Source organism: Notamacropus eugenii, chromosome 5 (genome assembly GCF_028372415.1).
Source record: "Notamacropus eugenii isolate mMacEug1 chromosome 5, mMacEug1.pri_v2, whole genome shotgun sequence".
Classification (NCBI taxonomy): Eukaryota; Metazoa; Chordata; class Mammalia; order Diprotodontia; family Macropodidae; genus Notamacropus; species Notamacropus eugenii.
Window position 1 is genome coordinate 315,646,738 of NC_092876.1, and position 26,149 is coordinate 315,672,886.

At 35.5% G+C, this 26,149-nt stretch overlaps 1 protein-coding gene across 1 annotated transcript in view; it reads left to right on the plus strand.

The window, feature by feature from the left end:
• The window catches only part of CNTNAP5 (contactin associated protein family member 5), a 951,365-nt gene that overhangs the window by 540,782 nt on the left and 384,434 nt on the right, over positions 1 to 26,149 (plus strand). Inside the window, exon 11 of the mRNA XM_072613412.1 lies at positions 2,554 to 2,660. Coding sequence (XP_072469513.1) covers positions 2,554 to 2,660 — 107 coding nt within the window. The remainder of the gene's footprint in view (positions 1 to 2,553; positions 2,661 to 26,149) is intronic.

Below are 26,149 nucleotides of genomic sequence, written 5' to 3' on the forward strand. Positions count from 1 at the left end.
ATGCATAATTACTAATTAAATTTCTCAATACTGCTTATTGGAGGAGGCAGAGCTAAAATGACAGAGTACAGGCAGTAATCTAGAAAAATTTTCCCAGCATTCCCCTGCAAAAAAAACTTTAAAATAGCAGCTCAAATCAAATTTTGAAGAGGCAGAACCAACAAGGAACTCTGGGGAGGCACGTCATACCTATCAGAAATAAAAAACCCTGACGGAGTTGAGGGAAAATATGTATATTAATAAACTGTTGGTAGAGTTGTGAACTAGTCCATTCATCCTGGAGAACTATTTAGACCTATGCCCAAAACTATAAAACTATGTATACCCTTTGTCCCAGCAATGCCATTTCTTGTTTGATACCCCAAAAAGATCTAAGAAAAAGGAAAAGGACCTATCTGTACAAAAAATTTGTGGTGGTAAAGAATTGGAAACTGAGGGGTTACTTATCAACTTAGAAATTCAGGAAACAGAACAAGTTGTGGCATATGACTGTGATGGAATAATGTTGTACTATGAGAAATGACAAGGGAGGTGGCTTCCTAAAAGTGACTCCCGTGAATTTATATAAAATGAAATGAGAAAAACTGGGAGATCATTGTCCACAGTAATAGCAATATTATGATAGTGATCGACTGTGAAAGACTTGGCTCCTCTGATCACAACCATGATGCAAGACAATTCCAAAGGACTCATGATGAAGAAAATGTTACCTACTTTCAGAGACAGAACTGATGAACTCGGGGTACAAACTGAAGCATAATGTTCTCGCTTTATTTTCTTTGTTTTTTTTTTTTAGCAATATAGTTAATATGGAAATGTTTTTAATTATTTCATATGTTTAATTATATTATATTGCTTATCTTTTCAATGGGTGGGGGAAGGTTGGGAGGAATGGAGAGAATTTGGAACTCAAAATTTACAAACAAAAGAATGTTTAAAATATTTTTTAAAAATTTTCAACACTTTAGAAAAAGACATTTTAAACAGCCACCTTATATTCATCAAGACCACAATCAGGCCAATTATTATTTTACAAGCCAAGTGGTCTATCCTTCTTTCTTTTTGTTTTCCTTTGGAAAAAAAGAAGCAAATTAAATCACTATTTTAATTGGATTTCTATGTATTAAAACATAATTTCATTCATATATTCACAAAATGTTGAATATATCTTAAAGTTGACACCGTGGTATGATAGCAACCTCAGGGATCTGGGACATATACTTGCATCCAGGCAGAAACGCCCAAACGTACTAAGCAACATGAAACAGGAAACAAAAAGAAGAAAATTGGACAGGAGAGGCCAAAGGAGAGACTGGCTGAATTGATCAAACTGTCTAAGTAGGCAAGCATAAATGACCTCAGTGGAAGCGTGTACTGAACTTTGTTCCACTAACACAATTGGAGAGGGAGAGAGAGACAAAGAAAGGGACAGAGTTAGGGACATAAAGAGAGTATTGGTATAGCTGTGACAGCACAGTAGAGAGTCAGCCTGGTACAATGTGAATAACAATGCATATGAAGTGAGAGGATGTGGATTCATATCTTTGCCCAGCTAATTACTACCTGTGTAATCCTGGGCGGTCACTTAACCTTTCTAATGCTCAGATTTTTCTTCTGTAATGTGAGGGGATTGCATTATATACCCTTTAGGGTCCCTTCACACTCTCAGCCATATCCCATCCTATAAACTTACTCAACTTTTGTTTCTTTTCTGGACACTTAATTTGGCACCACATAGCTGGGGGATGTATTCATTCCAGAACAATAGCTCGCTCAGCACAACTACATATTTGCTGTGCTGAGCAGAAACGTTCTAATAATACATCTGAACACATGCGGGGATATTAGTTTCTGTTTTTAAAACAATCATTGCTGAAAAGTTTTGTACATCAATACACAGGACTCTTAGGGGATAATCTTGTTGCCAATTCTACTTGCCATACACACAACGAAGATCACAGTGCACCCTTTAGCTCTCCCCTAGTGTTGTTCACCCTTTGAGATCTATCTGGCTTAGAAGATTTTGTGATTTTTCCAAAATTTTCAGGATAGTTAAATGAATTCAAATCTCTTGAGCTTTAATTGTTTATTTCATTTGTTTCAATTTTTCCTGTATTCATTTAAAATAGCTTTTGGATATACCTCAAAAATGGAGGTGGGAGAGTGCTGGAAATTAACTGAGTCATCTGTCATTTTCCTTGGCCTACCAGAAGTACCAAAAATTGATCCAAATCCTACAGAATGTCTTCAGCTGTGAACACTCACACCTGCACCCACCTGATCACCTCATATTAAATGTGATTGCCTTGTTCAGTTCATCTTTTAACAAAATCAGGGATGAGAATCAAGAGTAGTCTACCCACTGTTTGTGTGGGGTGTGATGATATTGAACTGAGTTGGGCCATCTCTTGGGTTTACTGAGTGACAGATGGGCTTATGTGGATAAGCTATTCTCTGAAGATTTGCTTTTCCCTTGACATGTATTGCATATCAATTCATATCCTATGAAGTTAATTGCATTGTTTTGTGTGTTTGTATTTTATCTTTGATTAGATGTTTGCCAAATTACTGTGAACATGGAGGAACGTGTACTCAATCCTGGGCCACATTTTACTGTAACTGCAGTGACACAGGTTATACTGGAGCCACGTGCCATAACTGTAAGTAGGCCAGCAAGATATTCAGAGCAGGCTGTTGTGAATTTTAGTGGGAGGGCATGATAGAAGTAAGCTTTAATGGCACACTTATTAGATTTATTCAATCAATCATGCTTTCACAATATATATGTATATATGTACATGTATATATATACATTGGTATAAAATGCAGTCTTTTTCCTCCAACAACCTACACTAAAATTAAGGAGACAAAATTATTGTGTAAAAACAACTAAGAGTTTAATAAAGTGCTAAATTATATGGTACTGTATTAGCTTTCAGTATCATGAAAGTTCAAAGAGAATATTCAGAAAGAATGAATCAGCATTCCTTAATTAAGCACTGGATTAGATTAAGATTATACACACAAATATCAAAAGTTGAGATTTATGTTATGTGCCAAAGGCTGCATATGTTTTGTACAGTTGCCACAGAGAAAAGATATAGAAGTGAATGTGGTAGGGGATGCAGGCTTCCCTGTGTCTTCAACCATGAACTTTTTTGAATAACTTTCATGGGTTGTGCTTGGTTCCCGTGGGAAATGGAAAGAAAATTGGAAGTTTCTCTGTTTTTCCATTTACAGTGGGGAAGGGGAAACATATACAGGGGATGACCAAATATTAAATCTTATGGTTTACTAAATCTCAAAAATCCTCATCCCTTCCAATCTATTACATTTTCTTTCTTTGAGGCTAGGCATAAAAAAGTAGAATAATCTTTCCTTTTCTTTTGGGAAATAGTATAAAATAACCCACTTATACTTAGAGGACTCCAAACCACCCTAGTGTATTGCTTTCAATACCATGTTGCCCATGAAGAATTGTAATACATGAATGATGAAAACTGACCTAATCATCAATGTGAAATACTTTGAAAAACTCATATTCAGCAATATCTCATTAATATAAGCAACCATCACCTTGTCCGATAAATCTTATGCCATCATAGACTATCAGCTCTGGAAGAGACCTTGGAGTCCAAACCCTTCATTTGATGGAAACCCCTTGCCACTTACTTATTTCTTAGATTATTTTTACTTTCTCACACCCTCAGAGCTGTATCCACAGGGCATGTAGACATTATGCTTTCTTATTCTGAACCTTGTTATTTCTGTAGTGTTAGAGATGAATGGTGTATTTTCTTCTTAGAGCTTTTGTCATGTTCCATAACAATGAAGAGAAATGATGTTATCTTAAAAAATAGCTCCTTTGCAAGACATTTGTTTACTTGGTAGTGTAGTGACCAAATACACTTTACTGGAAATTAGAATACTTGAGTCCTTGTCTAAGCTCTGTCTATAATTTGTTTTGTGATCTTGGAAAATTCACTTTCTTTCCCTAGTTCACAACTTCCTCTTCTATAAAATTAAGTAGCTGAACTATACGTTCTCTAAAGTGTTTTTTGCTCTAACATTCCACAATAATTTTTTAGTCCCAGAGAGAGCCTGAGAAAGCTTGATCTAAAAATCAGGCAAAGTCTCAGAAATGGTAGCTAAAAATTATCAAGACTAAGGTGATTTTGTTCAGAATGGTCCCAGGGAATTGATTAGCATATATACCCAAAGTGCTTTGATTTAACAAACACTATTTCTCCTTTTACAGTAAGGAAGGGGAAACTTGTATACAGGGGAAGGCCACATGCTAAATCTCAAAAATCCCTTCAAATCTATTACATTTTCTTTCCTGGAAATAATACAGCTCTTTTTTTCATGTCTTATGTCTGTTAATGCTTGATTCATTGCATTTTAATCCATCTATCCAACTGAAAATGCAGTGTATTTTTTTTCTAAACTTAGTAATAGTCTTCCTCCACCCAAAGTTGTGAAGTTGAGAATTAAATGGTGTGAGGTGCTGATTTTTCAAAGTAAAATATCAAGGCTGATGAGATGAAAAGATAAATAAAGCACCTTAAAAAAAGGATTATTTTTTTTTAACTCTCCTTGTGCTTCTGGGAAATCTATCAATGCCCAAAAATGTAGGCTGCAACAATACTGAAAATCCAACAATTTACCTGGGCCAACAACTAGAGCCAAATTCATGATATTGTATTGCATTGAAGCTTTGCCTAAATGCCAGGGCCTCTCAAGTCGTAGATAATTCCCTGCATTCTCTTTCTCAATTCCACTCCTTTCATTTTTCTTGAATCATTGTTTTAAGGTGCCATGTAAAGAATCTTATCAAAGGTGGCATGTTTGCAGGTTCTGTGGGGCATAGTCCCTTAAGCGATATGTGTCTCTACTGTGTACCTATTCCTCTGCTGAGTACTAGGTGAGATATAGAAGTCAGGTGTAAGATATGGTCCCTGGCCTTCAAACTAGTTAAAAAAGCTTCATGGAAGAGGTTAAACTCAAAGTTAGCCATAAAAGATAGGTGGGATTTAGATAGAGGGAAAGAAATAAGGGACTTTATTCCATTGTAAGAGCTGAATCAGTCTTCTGCATCACATATCATGCCCTAGAAGGGATTTAGGAATCATGTAGCTTAGATCTCTCATTTTACAGACGATTAAACTGAGGCTCAGAGAAGCTCAGTAACTTGCTTGGTCCAAGTAGCAGAGCTCATATTTGAAACCAGGTCATCTCTCTATGGTACTGTGACACAGTGGAATACATGCTGGGGTTTGGTGTCAGATGATCTGAATCCCATCTCTGCCACTAGCTGATTCTATGACATTAGGCAAGTTGATTCACTTCCCTGGGTCTCAGTTTCCTCAAATACAAAGTGTGGGCATTGAATTAGATAGCCTCTGAGTCCTATTCTTACTCTGGATCTTTGATCTGCTCTTTCCTCCGACATTATGTGATAGCTGCTAATGAAGGTGATATTCACATAAACTCAGCAAGCCTTCATGCCAGGTGTGTGGCATTAGGTTTGTTTTTCCTGGTCTCATACAGAACCAAAAATGATGTGAAGCAGAATGAGGAGTCTGGTGAAAAGTTATTTTAGAAGCTTTGAAATTTGGGATGCTGCCTAAGATCTTTAGGAAACAATTTTGATTATGGCATATTCAACGTGACCTTCAAAATGTGTTTCAGATGAAGAAAATAAGAATTAATTAGATGTTATACTCCAGGAGAGCAAGAACTCTTCCTTCTGAATATTTCCTATCAGTCAATAGCTATTTATGTGGTACTTGTTCTTTGCTTAGCCCTCTACAGGACACCTAGTATTTGATGAATGCTTGGGCACCAAACTGACCCAATTCATCAGAGTAAATATGGTTAATGAATGATTCATTATCATTTTATATTTCCCTTAATATGTGTGAAGTTCCTTGACCTCAGTTTCATTCCCTTTTAGGATGATCAAGCTGCCTTTTCTCCAGATGTCTTCACCTTGTTGTCTGCCCTTGTTAATCTCCTTTCATAGGCTAGTTCTTTTGACATGTTAACAGCCTCTTAGCTCACTTTTCAGTAAGAAAAGAGGATGTCAGCTTTCATCCTTTCCTTCCATCATACACAGCCAGATATAGAGCTCCTCCTGTCAGGCAGTCAATAGCTAGCTATTGATTGGAAGCCCTATCAGTTGTCTAGCTAAGAAACACTATAGTAACTGTCACACTAGCGATCATGGTCAATAGCACAAGGTATTTGTGCTGTCTTAACAGTGCTGCCTTTGGTGTAGGGAGAAATACTTTCACCTGGAAAGAGGGTTAGTAGTTAATGAGATGTTGGAGAGAACTAGTGGGCATGTGGTAGCCAGTAGACTTTTTGAGAGCATTGCTCATGCTGCTTATCTCAGGCAAGCTAATACCCTCATGTTATGAGGTTTTTATCTTTGTGGATTCTCTGGCTGGTTTTTCTTTTCAACTGAGGGGGGTTTAGCAACTTCTTTGGTCCCAACTCCTATTAACGGAGCTTCTCTATTTGTTCAATATTCACTGGCCCACATAAAGTAAGAGAAAGGAGAGCAAGAAGAAAAAAAAAGGAAGGGAAAAGAGAATATGAATGAATAAATTGACAACAAAGAAAAGGGAAAATGATGAAAGAGAAGAGGGGGATAAAAGATTCTTAACTGGTAGGATATGATAATTATTGGACAATATGCAAAATCCTTTAGTGTTTCAAGGCCTGTACAATCAGGCTACAGTTTACCTTTCCAGACATGTCAAAGTATTCCTCTCATATTTAACTTACATACTATATGAATTGGTTTTCTCCTTTTCTATCTGTGATGTTCTGTTTCCAGCCTACATACTTTTCCTTAGGATATCCCCTATGCCTGCAGTAGCTTCCTGTTTCCCTCAACCTCTCAAAATGATTGATCCTGTCAGTGTTTTATTTTCCCATTACAAAATTATTTTGTATTTATTCTGCAAACATTTTGACCATATCACTCTATACATATGTAGTATTCCCAGAGTTCCTTAAGGATTGGGAGGATTTTGTTTCTGTTTTTGTGGCTGTTGTTGTTATTTGTTTTCCTAGGAACTAGTTCTGTGCTTCAAGCATGAAGGTATTAATACTTTTTTATTAAATTGAACTGAGCTGAATGAGTATTAAATGCACTGATTTTTTACATCAGTCAATACGAATTTATTGCATAGAGACTATGTACTCAGAACTCTATAAGGTGCTATGATAGCTGAAAAAAGCTCTTTGCCCTTGAGGAGCTCATAATTTGATTCAAGAGAAAACAGTACAGGCCAATATATACTCAGCTACTGACCCGTGTGATGTAGAGTGTAAATGGTTTTGTCACTAAGGGAAGGAAGCAAATCGTGTGGGTTAGACAAGTCAAATAAGCCTTCGTGAAAAAAGGTGAACTAGGAGCTTGGCCTTGAAGGATGGTTAATATTTCCCTGAGACATAATTGGCAGAGGGAAGACATTTAACATATAAGACAAAACAAAGGGGTAGATGCAGTAAGGGAAATGTTGTGTGAGGGAGACATTGGAGATAAGCAAGGCAGAAATGGAGAGATTCTATCAGGGAATAGGTGAAATGAGGGTCATCCACTCACCTTGGATGTACTTCTTTCCATTGAAAACATTTAGGGAATTTTGGATTAGCCATTGACATCAACTTAAATTTTCCTATCAATAGTGAGTCAAATTTAAAATGCTTATGTAGGGTTGGCAACTTGTATGGAATGAAAGAATTAAAAGCTGGCTTTGTTTCATGTATCCTAGAAACAACAGTGAGTCCCAAGTCATGAGATAGCAATTAACATAATTTAATTCTGATATTGACTTGCTTTGGAGGTCTAGTCATATTTGTCTTGAATCTTGAGCAGAAACAACAAATATTTCTTGTGTACCTCAATCAGCAGAAGGCTAATTGCTGTCAAATATAATACCCCAGTAACTCTGAATGTCACATTGATAAGAAGTGTTCTGTAAACTACAGAAGAAAAATATTGAATATATGAAGACATATTTCCCATCCTTGAAAGCTAATGCATGAATTGCATTAATACTAATAGATTTTTTTATATAGGATTTAGAATGTGCAGTAGGCTTTTCTTAAAACAACTCTGTGAAGTGGAAAGTATGATTATTGTATTACTCTGAATACAGGACCCACTTAAGAAAAAAGACAAACTTCAATCAGATTTGTGCAAAAAACTCAATGCAACTTATACTCCGTATTATTTTTCACCATTTCCAAGTGATCTCATTTTTCAGATACAACCTATGTTCAGATATAGGCAAGGTTCTCTATACAGAAAAAGCAGAGCATTCTGTTATTTTTCCAAAATTTTTCCAATTTTTTATAAGAAAAGAGTAGTAGATTAATATAGGCTAAGCATCTAGTTATAAATGGTTAGAGCAGAAAATTGAACTCAAGTCTTCTGATTTCAAATCCGATGCCCATTCAATTATACTACACTCTCTTAGAAAAGGTAAGTGGTATAGACTTATTTATATAGTGATAAAATTCAGTGACATTCCATTATTTTCTTTTGGAAGGAAAATAATCTACAGAGCAATTCCTACAAAGAAAAGCCACAAACGATGGGCTGTAGGACCACACTAAGAAACCTGACCAACTTGGTTTCTAGGGACCATGATACAGAGTCCATCCACAGGAAACAATTTTAATGAGATAATCTTCCATATTAAAGGAAATTCCTCAACAACCTGATCTGCTCTACATGAATCATTGAGCCATGGATCTGAAAGGCATCTTAGAGAATATCTACTCTAAAGATGCTTAACCTGTGGATTGTGAAATTCTAATTTAAATATACACACACATACATACACGCACATACATACATATATGCAAACATATATTTTCATAGCTATTTCACAAATTGGTTTCTTTTCTATTTGATTTTATGCATTTAAAAACATTATTCCAAAAAGGGGTCTATGGGCACTGGCATTCTAGTCCAACCCCTTTATCTTGCACATAAGAAAACTGAAGTATAGTGATATTAAATCCTTAATCTAAAATCACATGGCTTAAAATGAAATCAGTAAGAATAAAGCATATCCATTCTAGTCAGCTTACTTTTTTTTTTCTCTGATTTCAAGATTGAAAAATAATGAAATGAAATGAATGAAATCTCCAGGAAAGAACTGAAATGAAATATATCTTGGTAGTTAATAAGAGAACAGAGAACTGTCTATATCTACATCTATCTATCTATCTATCTATCTATCTATCTATCTATCTATCTATCTATCTATCTGTCTGTCTGTCTGTCTATGTATCTATCCACACACATTCATATACATACATATATACACATATGCATATACATACACATATGTGTATGTATGCATGCATGTATACTTGTGTGTACATATATATGTATATATTTGTATAAAGTTCAAACCACCTTTCCCTGAGGAATTACATCCCAAGGTATATAAAAATAAATAAATAGATTCATACACTTGTGATTGATCAATCCAGCTGTGACTTACCTTGGTGGAATGATGGCAAATGGGGGCATAGCACATTGCTGGAGAAATACAAAGGCACTTCCACTTTTCAAAAAGGGATCCCACAGGCTATGAGCTCATGAGTTTGATGTGGATGCCTACAAAATTATATAGCAGATTATTAAATAGATGGTTTGTGAACATTTGGAGGGGATTATTATTAGACTTTTCATTAGAAAGGGATGTAGAGATAACTATGAGTAAGCATTGGTTCTTAAGGCTCCAGTTATGCCAAAATGGCATTTCCTTCTTTCATTGGGTTGCTAGGTGGGTCCATAAAGAAAGGTCAATGTCATAGACACAAGATAGCTTATTTCAGTCAAACATTTGACAAAATAAACCATTTACATCAGAACAGACTTAAAATTACTTTCAGAGTTTGAGAGCATCCTCTAGTAACATACTTCAGAGCTCTATCTTCACATTCCCTTCAATATCTTTAGCAGTGACTCGTAGAAAAACGTAAATAGTGTACTTATCAAGTTTACAGCTGATAGAAACCTAGGAAGCATAGCTGAATTGTCATTACTGATCTAGGTGATGAATCAAATAAAATAAAATTTAATTTGTTCTTGTATTCTTTTAAAAAAATATCAACTGGGTAAGTATAGGGTGAAAGAGATATGATTCATCTTGTAGTTGATATTTTACAAAGGCTTAGAACTTTTAATTGATGATCATCGAGGCATAAGTCCACTGTGATAGGATAGCTAAGAATGAATTCCTTCGTAAGTTTCATTAGTAATAGTAGAGTATACAAGGCAGTGAAGGGACGAGGTCTTTGGGTCTAGGTCCTAGTTAGGCCGTACCTGAAAACTGTGTGCTAGGGTCATATTTCTAGGAAGGACATTGGTAAATTGGCACTCAACTAAAACAGTGGTGTCGAACTCAAATAGAAATGAGGCTGCTAAACTATATATAAGCATATTGACTTAAAAAAATTATGTTCAATTGTATTTTTGTTTATTTTGTTAAATATTTTTCAGTTTTATTTTCATCTGGTTTTCTCTGCACCAGGGAGTGTTGTAGGGTCAATTAGACATACATAATCCAAAAAAATGTCACCAAATTGTTCAGGGAATTGGAAGCCAAAACCTATCAGGATGTGTTGTATTGAAGCAAGGATAATTTGGGAAAGAGAAAGATTAGGAAGAGAAAAAGAGAATAAGTATTTTTATTAAGCGCGAAGCATTGTGCTAAGTGCCTTAAAATATCTCATTTGATCCTCACAGTAACTTTGTAAAGTAGATGGTATCATTACCCCCATTTTATAGATGAGGAAACTGAGCCAGGCAAAGGTCAAATGATTTTCCTAGGGTCATACAGCTAGTAATTGTCTGAGGCTGGAATTGAACTCAGGTTCTTTACTTTATCCACTGTAGCATCTAGCTGCTTCTGCAGAAAGAATAGGATTGTTAATGATTGGGCTTATTCTGTGTGATCCAAGAGAACAGAGAAAGATGAATGTCCTAAGTGTATGTAGTTAAGTGGACCAGGCTACCTTGAGTTATATAGTAAGTTCTCTGTTTTTGGAGATGTTCAAACATAGAGTGGATTACCACTTCTAAAGAAATTTTTGAAAGGTTTTTTTTTTCTTTTGCTTTAGAAAAATATACTATGTGACCTGTGATAAAATCCTTTCTAACTTCTCAGTTTCTATATTTTGTTAAATCTGTGGTCTTTTCTCTGAACTGGTACATATTAGAATTCATCTTCATTAGCTTTCCTGGTCCAAAAAAAAAATGAATGTGTCTTCTGTATTAGTCATGTCTCTCAAAAACTTATTAAAAAAAATTGATATACTTTGATAGACTCTGAGATCCTAAGTACATTCATATTAGTAATAAAAGGGATGATATTCTCAAAGTTAATGATGATATTATCATTATTAATTATTATTATGAGGATGGGTCTCCTTGTGCCACTTAGGTTTAAAGAGAAATGGCCACTGATGAAAGGTTCCATCTCATTTCTGATTCGCACAAAAGTTTTGACCTGTTTTGTTCCAGACCTGTGTCAGTTTGTCTATCCTTGCCCTCCCTCTTCTTCTCCAGAGGGTACAAGATTTAATGAATATACTTTGATCAGAATACCTGAGCTGAAATAATTCTCTAGCCTCCACAGAAACAGTAATTATAGGTGTATGCCACCATGGGGGCACTATTATTATTTTTAATAATGGGAGTAAGTGTGATATATTTAGGTTGAACAGTGGTTAGAATGCTGTCTCTAGAGTAAGAAGGACCTGAGTTAAAATCTGGCTTCTCACATTTACTGGCTGTGTGACCCTTGACAAGTAACTTTTAATTGTGTTTGCCCCAATTCATATCTGTAAAATGAGCAGAAAGAAGGAACCGGCAAGCCACTCCAATATCTTTTCCAAGAAAATACCAAATGAAGTCATGAGCAGTTGGACACAACTAATTTGACTGAACAAGTGATGTATTTGAAAGAATTCTGGACCAGGAATCCTGAGGCTTGTTTTTAGTTTTGGCCTTGCTGTTAGCTACTTGTGTGACCTTGGGCAAAGCATTTAACTTTCCTCTCCCTCAGTTTCCTCATCTTTAAAAATTAGTGGTTGTACTAGATGATCTCTGAGGTTCTTTTCAGCTCTATGTTTATGCATAGGTATTTGAAGGGATGACTCATAGGAAATTGCTTTAAAAATTTAAAACTATTCATCTTTTGTTTGTGTCTCAGAGACTACCACTCAAAGCAGGATTAAGCAGAACTCAGTATGTTCATGTGCCACATGTCATTTATTCAAATAACCTTAAAAGTGAGGTAAAATGTTAAATTGTGAGCAGGGTATTGTGGTTGCTGGTAATTAAAGCCCAGGAGGCCTTTCCTTGAAACCCTTTAAGCATTTTATTCAGAATCATGCAAGGTGAGACTCCTTAAGATACAATGGTGTTTTCCTTCAGAGCATAAAAATAGGTCAGGGGCCCTTTGGACTTCATCATTAAAGCAATGTGTAGTTATCTTAGTGCTATCCTGACTGCTTTCTTTATTTCAAAGCACAGTTCTGAATGAGGACACCATGGTATACAATGTTATCTTACCTGGTCATAAGGTAAAATTCATTACTATTCTTGGCTAGCTCAGTTTGCGTTCTTTCAAGCTCAGGAATTTTGACTCTGTGACTGAAAAACATTAAAACCAACACTCCTGAATTATTTCTTGTATAGCATCATTCCTATTCGATCAGAAAGATGTGTTGACTCTTCTATTGGCTTCTCATCTATCACTATCATCAAAAACAGCTTACGTGAAGGAGGATGATCCTTTTTTTTCTCCAGATAGAGGTCAATTCAGCTCTCCTATCAAGGTTCTTTGATATTCTTAAAGAGATTTGGGGTAAGGAGTATTTGGTCTCTCTATAAGTATCTCCAGCCCCACTAATGCTGTTCCTTCAAGTGTAGAGCATGATGACCAGAACACCAGTTCCATTTGACCATTAAGAATCAGATTAGATTTTACAAAGAAATATTTTATTCCAAAGATATAATTACAACTAGCTCTCCCAACACCAGGGAGGCATGATTCCCCTACCTCAGTAGCCATCTCATTCTCTGGAGAGGATAAAGGTATTGGGTGCAGAGCTTATCTCAGTTCCTATAGAGCATACAGTCCCAACATTCAAGTCCCCCTTCAATCTTGGGTCCCAGGAATATGGGCTTCTTAGGGCTTGCTTGACAGGCTGCCTTATTGAAACATCTCATCTGGAATACTTGCTTCAAGGTTACCATATCTCTAATTCCAAGGATCACTGGTGACACTTAAAACTGAGAAGGGCAAATGACACAGAACAGAAACAAACATCCTAAGGCTCATTTCTCAGAGTCAGAGTAAAAGTTAGAACAGGAGAAGTAAATCCTTCTCTTCTCACCTACTGAGTTCGTAGTACTTGCTCCCCATCTGCATGCAACAGGAAAGAAGGCTTGCCAGAAAAGGCAACCTAAAGAAAGCAATCCTCTCAGTCTCACAAGATTTAAAGATGTCCCTTGCTGCAATTCTGTGGTGAATCAAAGGAGGCTATACATACTCACATGATAGGGTACCAAAAGTGCCTCCATCTTAGGAGTTCTGGCCATTCCAAAGCAATCCCTCTTATGGGTGCCTCCATGTTAGGTGAACTGGGAATGTTCCAGAGCTTTCATAATATGTATGTTACCAAATTAGAAGAATAGGTATAAACACTGGTGACATTTGAGGTATGACTTCTAGAGAATTATTTAGTAAGTTAGAAATCATACTCAGGAAACCTAGATTCTAATCCTAGTCCTTCCAGGAATTTTCTCAATGTCATTGGACAAATGACTTTAATTCTTTGGACCTCATTTTCATAATGTATCCTTTGGGAATAATATCTGCTCCACAGATATTACAATGTTTTTGAAAGTGCAACATGAAAAAGTGAATGTAAAAGCACTTGAAAATATAGAGAAGTAAACAAAAATAAAGCAGTATTAGTGTTATAGCAGCCTTATGAATATTATAATATTAATTAGTATCAGTTATAATATTAGTAATATTTTATCACTTTATCCTTGATGAGTTCTACTTGAATAGTATGCAACTTGACTGAATCACAGTAATACAGGGCCTTTAATTATAAATCTCAATGAACAGAAGAAGTACTTTATCACTTCTTAGCATCTGTTTTACTTTTAAGTTGTCCACAACAAATAATACCTTCAAATTCTCAGTACACTGGAACAGAAGACCTTAATATGCTGATCTTTGTATCCCACTGTTTAAAAACCCTACATTTTTTCCCACTCACTTTGAATAAGATCCAGTCTAAAATTCAAGATGCTCCCTGATCTGACCTCAATCAGCCTTTCAGACTTTCCTCCCCTTACTTCCCTACAGACTTTCTTTCTACCTCTATTCAGACTTTCCTTCTACTTTCCTTGGCAAGAAATATATGTACTAGCCAAGCGTCATTACTCATCCTCAATGAGCACTCAATGTTGCCTTTGTTCATGGTATTCTGTCAAAAATTCCTCATCTTCAACTATCAAAATCTTTTCTATACTCTAAGGCACAGATAAAATGCTACCTTTTCCCCATCACCACATTCAGTCCCTTTATTTTTTTAGTGCTTTGCTAATACCTGTCTTATGACACTTAGAGTTCTCAATGTGAGTATTATATAGTCATATAGTATATAATAGTGTTATATATAGTAACATTTTTATAGCACGTTGAGGTTTACAAAGCGCTTAACATATACAATCCTATCTGATAATTATAACAACCCTGTGAGATAGCTGCTCTTAACCTAGTAGAATATAAGCCCTTTGAGGGCAAGGATCAAGTCTTTATCTTCCTATTACTCAGTTACTTTTCCTTCAGCAGTGCTTTGCTTCTAATAGACACACTGTTGAATGAATGAAGGGAGAGGTAGGTGGATAAATGAATGAATAACTGACTACTAAGGAAGTCTTAATCTTTTATGCAACTATCTCTTCAGAAAATAAATCTTATAGTTTTGATAAAACATAAATATTACTTCATATAAGTGCATTTATGTGTATATACATATATGTAGCATAAAATACATAGCATGAAAATACATAGCATAGTAAAGAAATGAACCTATCATCAAAGTAGTCTATAATTTGTGAGCTTATTAGTCTATTTGTAGAAGGGTTGTCAAAGTCCATTTTAAGTAGCAAAGCTTTCATGCTGACAGTTAATGTGATGATAGTAGACCCTGACAATCATTGCTACAGTTCATTGTCTCTCATAATCTTGATGTCTTGCCAACCTGAAGAGGAAGTGATCATTTCTATCTCCTAATACTTGATTTTTATTGTTTCTGTTTAAATGGATACTTGATTCAACAACCAGGTTTCCATACATAGAAAAGAGTTACCTGTTACTTTCAGTCACTCGGTAGAGTAAACTGGACCCTTAACTTATGACAGTTTTAGAATCTATATTTCTATGATTACAAATTTCTTTGTAAGGAGATATTACTCCAAAGCTGGAGGTAAGATCCCTGAAGGACTAACAGATCTTCATGATAAAATAATCTGGGTAAAAATATATAAATAAACCAAAATTAGCAATGAAGAAAATTATATTCAGAAATTATATTAGAGGTCATTCAAGACAATTTCTTATGTAGTGCAAAATTCCTCTCTTGGGGAATTCAGCTTCCTGGACCTTTACTTGCACATTTATATACATATTTTCGTTCGTCAGCTCCAGTTATTAGGTTTTTTGGGTCTTTCAATGAGCTAACTGTCCTTTTTAATATCCTCCTCTAATACTAATGCCTGTCTATGATATCTCTGACTACCATATAATAATTTCAGTCTAACTTATCCATATAAAATGTTGGGGATCTCTTAAAAGAAAAAAATTTCACTGATCCCCCCCCCCTTTTCTGTGGTGAGGCTTAGTAAGGGGTGAGTGGGTGTTAGAAGAAGCTTTGTGAAAATGGTGCTAGAAGCCTCATAAAGTAATTTTAGGCCACTGTAGCACACCATTTATATTCATTAATGTCATAAGTATGAATAATAGCACTGAACATGTTTCCACCCACATATTTTTGTTTTTATCAAGATTTTCAGTTTTGTTCATTTTAAATTATTTTAAACTACCTCCAAACCTTCTTTTTAGTTAATATCACTCAAGTATTTATGAAATATCTTCTTTGTTTCAATGTGTTTTCCCAGTAGTGGGGAAAGAGAAGAGAAGGTATGACATTAGCTCTTTCCACAAGAGCCTGGAGTCTAATTTTGGGACAGATCTAATACACATATTAAGAATCAATGAAATAAGTAGAGAAGATTATAAAAGAGTCATATATTATAAAATAATAAACTATAAAATAAAAAAATGAAATAAGAGAAATAAAAATGTACAGGCAAAACATACTACAGGAAGTAAAGAAAGGGAGAACATTATGGGGTATAGCAGTTAATAAGAGATTAATGGAGCCTCTAGGTAGTGCAGTGGAAAGAGCATTGACCCTGGAAACAAGAGGACTTCAGTTCAAATCTGACCTCAGATACTTGACACTTACTAGCTCTGTGACCCTGGGCAAGTAACTTAGCCCTGATGCCTTGCAAAGAAAATGAATTTTAAAAAAATCTATGAATCAGATGAAATTTATATTACAAAATTATGATTATATATTTACCCCTATAGATTGGGCATATTTGGGGCTTGGGGTGGGGGGAAGCAGGGCATTTTTACATACCAAAAAAAAAAAAGGAAGAACATGTGATCTATACAGGATAATTAAAACATGATTAGACCAAAGAGTATATGCAGAGGAACAGTAGATCAAGTATAGTGTATCAGCATGCAAACTGATGGTTTCCAAGACTAGTATGACTAGAACCCTAGAATTCAAGGATTATTAGAATAGCTGATTGTAAACATTGTTGTTATTGAGTCATTTTCAGTGGTGTTTGACTCTTCATGATCCAGTTTGGGGTTTTCTTGCCAAAGATATTGGAGTAGTTTGCTATACTTCTCCAACTTATTTTAAAGATGAGGAAATTAAGGTAAATGGGTTAAATGACTTGACCAGGGTCACATAGCTAGTAAAAATGTGAGGCTATATTTGAACTCAGGAAGATGAGTCTTCCTGAAGTCATACTCAGTGCTCTAGCCACCCATGCTTATAAGCATTATTTCCCTTATAATAATTATATAACATTTCACTATTTTAAAATATTTTCTCCTTGATCTTCACTACAACCTTCCCAAAGTAGCACAAATTATGTATATATACATATATACATACATATACATACATACATATATATACACATACTTACATATATAAATACACACACATACATATAGATCCCAAATGAAAAAACTGAGACTTTCAGAAAGACATGCTTAGAGGGGTATAATAATTCAGTTGCAAAACTAGGATTCAAAACCAAATACAATGTACCGTCAACATCTTAAATTTTACTAAGATTTTTATTGTTGCTAAAAGCGATAGGTCTCTTTCAGTAAATGTTTGGATAGTATATTATACATATATGTACTTATGTAAATATATATGCATGTATATGTATGTATGTATTATATATTCATATATACGAGTGTGTGTATGACTAAGATGGGAAAAGTCTGTGAAATAGAATTAAAGTCTCTACATTCTCAACCATAGAAAGTTGACTAGGACAATACAAGTTTAAGTGATTAGCCAGTATCTGACAGGACTGAATCTTGGATAGGAATTAATTCCAACCTTTCCTGTTTCCTAAGCCACTTCTTTATCCATTTGTTTTTTGTTTTGTTTTGTTTTAATTAACTGATTAATTCATTTTTACTTTTCAACATTCATTTCCACAAAATTTTGAGTTCCAAATTTTCTCTCCATCTCTCCCCTCCACTCACCCCAAGATGCCATGCATTCTGAATACCCCTTCCCTCAACATGCCTTCTCTTCTATCATCTGCCTCACCCCGCTTATCCCCTTCTCCCCTGCTTTCCTGTAGTGTAAGATAGATTTTGATACCAAATTGAGAGAGCATGTTATTTCCTCCTTAAGTCAAATGTGATGAGAGTAAGTTTCACTTTTTCCCTCTTACCTCCCCCCTTTCCCCTCCATTGAAAAAATCTTTCTCTTGCCTCTTTTATGAGCAATAATTTGCCCCATTTCATTTCTCCCTTTCTCCTCCCAACATATTCCTCTCTCACCCTTTAATTTTATTTTTTTTAGATATCATCCCTTCCTGTTCAACTCATCCTGTGCCCTCTGTCTATATGTGTATAATCCCTCCAACTACCCAAATACTGAGAAAAGTCTCAAGAGTTATAAATATTATGTTTCCATGTGGGAATGTAAAGAGTTCAACTTTGATAAGTCCCTTACAATTTCTCTTTCCTTTCATGCTTTTCTTGATTCTTGTGTTTGAAAGACAGATTTTCTATTCAGCTCTGTGTTTTTCATCAAGAATGCTTGAAAGTCTTCTTTTTCACCGAATGACCATTTCTTCCCCTGAAATATTATACTCAGTCTTCCTGAGTAGGTGATTCTTGTTGTAATCCTAGTTCCTTTGACTTTTGGAATATCATATTCCAAGCCCTTCAACCCTTGATGTAGAAGCTGCTAGATCTTGTGTTATCCTGATTGTATTTCCACAATATTCTAATTGTGTCTTTCTGGCTGCTTGCAATATTTTCTCCTTGACTTGGGAACTCTGGAGTTTAGCTACAATATTCCTAGGAGTTTTTCTTTTTGGATCTCTTTTAGGAGGTGATTGGTGGATTCTTTCAATATTTATTTTACCCTCTGCTTCTAGAATATCAGGGCAGTTTTCCTTGATAATTTCATGAAACATGATGTCTAGACTCTTTTTTTTGATCATGGCTTTCAGATAGTTTCACAATTTTTAAATTGTCTCTCCTGGATCTTTTTTCCAGGTCAGTTGTTTTTGCAATGAGATATTTCACATTGTCTGCTATTTTTTCATTCCTTTGTTTTGTTTTCTAATTTCTTGATTTTTCATAAAGTCATTAGCTTCCATCTGCTTTATTCTAATTTTTAAAGAATTATTTTCTTCAGTGAGCTTTTGGATCTCCTTTTCCATCTGGCCAATTCTGCTTTTTAGGGCATTCTTCTTCTCGTTGGCTTTTTGTATCTCTTTTGCCACTTGGGTTCATCTATTTTTTAAAGTGTTATTTTCTTCAGCACTTTTTTGGGCCTCCTTTAGCAAGCAGTTGACTTGTTTTTTATGATTTTCTTGCATCACTCTCATTTCTCTTTCCAATTTTTGCTCTACTTCTCTTACTTAATTTTCAAAATCTGGCCTGAGAGCAATTCACATTTTTCTTGGAGGTTTTGGATGAAGGAGCTTTAACTTTGTTTTCTTCTGTTTGCATACTTGGATCTTCCTTGTCACCAAAGTAAGATTCTACAGTCTGATTCTTTTTCCAGTTTTTGCTCATTTCCCCAGCCATTTACTTGAGTTTTGAGCCCTTTGTCAAGGGGATGGTGTACTCTCAGCTGCTTGATCCTCCCCAAAATCTGTGGGTCTAGAGCTCCAGAAATAGTGGCTGCAGCTTCCCCTGCTGCTCCTGTGTTTGCTGAAGTTACCTCCACCCCCTCCCACCTTCTGCCGCCCTGGTGCTGGGGCTGGACCACTCCACTCTCCTGCACTGTTCCCACAGGCTTTTCCCACTGACCTTCCAATTTATCCTCAGAGTTGTGCGGTCATGTAGTCTGGAAATCACCACAGGTATGAGAGATTCAGTCTCCCCAAGGCCTGCTCAAAATCTGCTCTGTGTACTTACAGCCCACATTGGATTGCACTCTTTTCTGGTCTTTTCATCAAGTGGTGCAATAAACACTTCCTGGTGACCTTCCAGGCTGTCTTGGGCTAGAGCTTTGCTTCACTCCATCATTCTGTGGGTTCTGAAGTTCCAGAATTTGTTTAGAGTCATTTTTACAGGTATTTGACTGGGCTTGGTGGAAGCACTCTAGAATGTCTTTGTTGTTACTTTGCTATCTTGGCTCTGCCCCCTCTCATCCATTTTTAGCACCAACATGATAGCACCAACAACAGCCATGAATATTCTGGTACAGTTCTGAAGTGTGAAACATAACAGAGTCTCCACATGGAAGGCAAAACCAAAACATTTATTCAGAAACCAGAAAGTCAAATCCATCATAGTAACAAAAATCCATATACAATAACAATACAGAGGGCAACACCAGCTCCAAGACTTCCTCCTGCTTGGGCCTTCCCACAAACCAGATTCCTTAAACACAATCAAAAACAAGTTCTCTCACTCACGTTGTCTGTTTGTGTGAATCCTTACTAGCTCTGATTGCTCTCTGACCAATTTCATCTCAGTTCTGCTCTAGCCCTGTATCCTCCTGTTCCACCCTTCCTGCTCTACCCATTTAACAAACTCCTCCCTCTACTCACTCATGTTACTCAGGTTTACATGTGTCCCAAGAAGGTCACATGGGCCTATTAATAAAAGGGAAAGATCTTCTCATTTACATTACCATTACACCATTATGTCAAATCTTTATCTATGTGTCTGTCTCTGTATGTAAGGGGGTATGTATATTTACATATGTCTAAACATATATACATATCTGTCTAGCTATTTCTCTATCTATAGGATAAGTACTGGACCTGTTTTTTCATTGTTATAGGGAAATCAAGATTTAGGAAATTTCCTCTACCAGTGTGTGTCTCCTTCTTCAATTTAGAGGTTATTGAGAACACTGAGAGAGTAGGTGATATGCTTGGAATCAAATAAACCAGTATGGGTCAACAGCATACCTTGATTCAGACCTTCTTTACAGTGAGATCAGTTTCCAATATTATAATGCCTTTATTATATATGCCTGTATTATAATGCCTTTCATTTACATACAGGAATGTGTACAAACATACATATATAATTTGCAATTATATATAAATAAGCAAAGGGACAATAAAATCCTGGATCTAAAATATCTTTGTCATAATATGAGTTTTAATTATAAATAACATATATATGTGTGTATATGTTTATATATCTATATCTATATATCTATATATCAATATCTATATGATTAAGTTTTCAAAGCACTTTATTTACCTTATTTTATCCTTGAAATATTCCTGTGAGGTAGGTAGTATTATTATCCCTATTTTAAAAATGAGGAAACTGAGGCTGAGAGAAATTAAGCAACTGACCCAAAATGCACATCTATTAAACATCAGAAAGGAAATTTCAAACCGGGATTTTCCTGACTTCTTGATCCAAGATACATACTGCCTTTCATTTAAGATAACAGATTAGAAATACCCTAAATTTTTCCAAAAAACTAGTTCAGTTGTCCAAGAAGACAAATACAAAAAATTGACTATAATTTCCTACTTTTTATTGAGAATAATTCCTACCACTTTTTTCCCCTTGGACAAAAGAGTACTATTAAATCTACCACAAAATGATCTAAGCTTAAGATCAAGACCTAATAGTATCCCTTTTGCTCTCACTTTATTTTATGCAGGTTATAAGGATTCTGATTATTTACTCACATTTCACATGTAATTAAGGAACAAACTGAGCCTTGAACACAGGTCTCTTGACTCCTAGCTCAGAGTTCTTTTTACTGTATGATGGGACCTCTGGAGGAAATATAGGGCCTACTGCTAGGAGAATGAGTTAGAGCAGAAAACTAGAGGAGCAGAGTATTTTAAAGTCCTTAGGGGGATGAGTAGAATAATCAGGCTAAAAATATTGTGATATATATTTATTGAGTGTGAAGCTCAGGAGTTTGGATTTTATTCTCATCCTGCATTTTACTTTCAGAAATGCCCTATGTTTGAATAGAAAAGCATTTGTAGTAATGAACTTTACCAAAAATAGGCTAGTTCTTAAATGTTAGACAACACAGATCATTGCTGGGTCCATACTCACAATCTTTCCAAATTCATATACCAATTGTGAATTTCTGTTCTCTCCAATGTCAAGCAACAGTGAACCAAAATGGGCTCCCAAATCACAAGCCAATTTTTTTGGGGGGTGGTAGTATTATAAAGAGTGGATAAATTAACTACAAATTTTAGAGGAGACAATAGTTTATATGTATTCCACTGACTGGTTGTATTTTATTTTTTTCCATTCTAGTTTCTCATAACTGATTGTCTGAACTATTGCAGTTGTAACCCTATTTTTCTAGACTTATCTCATATTACTCCCCTCCATACATTTTGTTCTTAAGCCAAATGGGATTAATCTCCAACCTTTGAATCTCCTGTACCTTCCCTCTTCTTTACTTCAATCTTGCCATTCTCCACTTCTAAAATATCTTTGGTCCCCTAAATCCTGTTCAGTCCTTTTGATGGTAGGAAAGAGTTGAATGATTTCTGGATTCAAATTCTCCTTGCTCTCCTGCTTATTACTTGTTTGATCTTCAAGAAATCACTTAACATTTCCAGACTTCAGTTTGCTCATTAGTAAAAGGGCTAATTTGGATAGACTCCAAGGATCCTTCTAAGGCTAAAACTGTCACCCCATTTTATTAATTTGGATCATAATATAAATGCTATCTCCTCTATGAAGGCTTCTGTCATCCACCCACCAATCAGGAAAGAATTCCTGCCCCTGATCTCAGACACTACTGGTTTTCACATTTCCTTTATAAAGAAGTTTTATGTATCATGTTATCTATATGTATCTTACCCTTCTTTAGAGTGCCCTCCTTCTGTTCTACATAGGGGAAGGGACACTATTCTCATATTCAATTGGGTTCACATTTATTAAGTATGCATTATGTGTCAGACACTGCAGTAACAACTGGGGATACAAACAAGAAAAAGAAACAAAAAAAACAGTCCGTGGCCTCAAGGAGTTTACAATCTAATAATTAAGTCATTTTTCAGTCATATCCAACTCTGTCACCCGTTGTAAGATTTTCTTCGTAAAGATAGTGGAGTAGTTTGCTATTTCCTCTTCCAGCTCATTGTATAGATGAGGATATTGAAATAAACATGATTAAGTGACTAGCCCAGGTTCACACGACTTGGAAGTGTTTTAGGGCTTTCTGACTTCAAGCCCACAACTTTCTTCCCTGTGCCTCCTGGCTGCCATCAGAGTCTGATGGAAAAAGGGAATACACAAAAGGAAGTTGAAAAGGACAAGGGTACCAGGTACTACCCAGCATGGGATTCATGATATTTAATAGAGTCTAAACCAAGCAGAGCTGCTAATGGAAAGTGAATAGTTATCAGAAAAATTCTGAAAGTTCTGAGCTCTCTATAAAAGAAGGTTTGGGGAAGAGTTAAATGCTTCACCCTTCAGTCCTCCAATCAGAGAGGAGAAGCCATTAAGTAATTGAAAGTCAAAAACTGAGTCAATCAGGATGATGATTAGATTCCAAGTGATCAGATTATCTTGGGTAATCCATGACAGGGTCCAAGCCAAGTGGAATTGGTAATGGAAAGTGGAGAGTCATATAAAATTGCATCTTTTCTTGTCTCTAACTTGATGCCCCATACACAGTAAGAACTTAACAAATATTTGTTTAAATACATTGAGTAATCTGAATGAGATATATTAGTAAGTTTAGCAAACTAGTGGTATATGCCACCCTCCACCCCAGCACACCGCCCTCTTGAATCAGTACCCTAGGCTCTTTGATTGAAGCTTTCTTTTATTGGGTAAATTTTCTCATTAACACTCTGTGGCATTAACTAGGAAGGCTTGCTGGGACTTTTGTAAATGTAAGGGGATATTAGAATGATAGCAACAAATACATGCATAACCTTAATCTTATTGCTACATTGAATTGAATTTTACGTTTTCTTCTATATGAACTGAAGGCTTCCTTTGACTGTTCTATAATTGTTATGTGATTAATCCTTTTCAATTGCAGAAATTCTAGATATTTGTAGTCTTTGATTTGCTCCAAGTTTTCAAAGGTTATAATTATTGAAATTATTATAGATGATGAAATGATTCAGTTTGACTGTCATATGCTTCATTGAGAGGGAAATTTTTCTAGTTCCCTAGCAGAGCCCTTCCTCCACTCATAATCTATTCTCAGTTCATGTTTGTTCATTTTGTTGGTTGTCTTAGTATAACAGAATCATTCTTCTTATTCATAAACGTGTCTATGACAAGTTGGCAATATTACAGTACAATACCTTTGGTTACATCAGTTCTTATCCCAAGAATACTAGCATCATGAAAAGCCATGGCCACCTATTCTCTTCCTTTCAGGGACAAAAAAGAATAAGAATAATGAAACTGTCTAGCGACTCCAAGAATTTACAGTTTGTGTTGTTAAGCTGACTTCAGATCTCAGCTCTGACATTAGCTGGATTACTGTGGACAAGTTTTTTTTTCTTTCTCTTAAACTTGGTTGCCTCATCTATAAAATGAGTATAATGACACAAATAATAGTATCTTATTATGCAGTTTTTTCTTTGAAAGTCAAATGAAATAATGTGTCTGAAAACTTTTGCAAATTTTAAAGTGCTATGTGGCTGCTAGCTCATGTTACCATTCATCGGGCAAAGGCAAACGAAGCCACATCAAAGACTTGCTTATGATAATAACTATAGCTCATATTTGCATATGACTTAATAGTCATTCAGTTCATTCAATACATTATTTCACTCACTACTGGACACCTGTGAGGAAGTAAATGTTATTTTCCTCATTTTACAAATGAGAGAAGTATGATTGAGAGAGGTTAAGTAAATTGTCCAAAGCCATTTAGCTATTCAATGGCTGATTCAGGCATGAAACAAAATTATTAAAATGATTATTACATAAAACACCTCAATTTCAACAAATGTTTATCAAAAAACCATGTGCAAGTTATTGTACTATACTTTCCAAAGACTAAAAACATACACAGTCCCTTTAAGAAAATTATAAGCTACCAGTAGGGATAAGACAGAATACAAGGTATAAAGCTATAAGGTTAAAGGAGAAGGTATAGATATCATACTGTGGAAATTTTGAGATGGAGGTAATAATTTTTCCTTGGGAGGGTCATAAACAAAAAGACAGCCACCAAATGATTTTTTGATCACATCAGCCCACTAAGAGTCCCCATCAAAGCCTAGAGGAGTTACAGCCTGTTTTGATTGAGGGTATACTCACAATAATGAAACCAAAATTTCTTGGAATATTACAGAATGAAGGGGTCCAGTCTTGCTGTGATATGTTCTTTTCTACTGACTAAGGTATAGGAGGGATTGCCTTCCCTCTCCATGCCTCATATATATAGGGGGAGTCATTGAAATCCAATAGATAATATGTATAGATATATAACACATACATGTTCTGAGACTATCCTCCAGGGGTTTATATAATTTGCATATGAATGTATATCATGTATAATTTAGAAATCCTTGAACTATTATAGAAATATGCTACACTGTTATCATGAAATTTGAGTGATATATTCTTATTTTCTACTCTCCATCATCTATATATATATGAATATGATCTAATTGCTGAGCCAGCATGGCTATATGGCCTGCCCTCTATCCGCAGTCCCTTTTTTTTCAGTGATAGAAATGTCGCAGAAGCTATTTTTATTTTGAGAATTTCCTAGGACACCAAAAGTTGTCCCATTCTTTCACAGTTTCCAAACAAATTTCAGCAAAAGTCCCTTTTCTTTAATCTACCTCCTTTTTTACATCTATCAAACTAAATGAATGCAACTTGCTATACATGTGCCTCACAAGGGGGTTGTTAAGCTTAATTAAACAACTGTCCATAAAAGCAAAATACTTCCAAAATGTTTCACAAGCATTTATTTAATTAATGGAATTAATTTAGTCTTATTTATGTCTAGCACCACACACACACGCACACACACGCACACACATATACACACACACAGAAAGAGAGAGACAGAGAAAGAGAGGTATGACTATATATATAGTCATATAGTGAATGAAGCATTATTTTCTTGTGACCTAGAAACTGTGGAATTTGCATGCCAAGGTGTAAAAGAGTTCTAAAACAGTTTCACTCAGTGATGTTTGTATAGCTTCGCTGTAGGAGTAGAAATGGATGGACAAGGGGAAAACAAACAATGTAAAAACAAAAACAAACTACAAATCTGACCTTGGCACTTGAAGAGA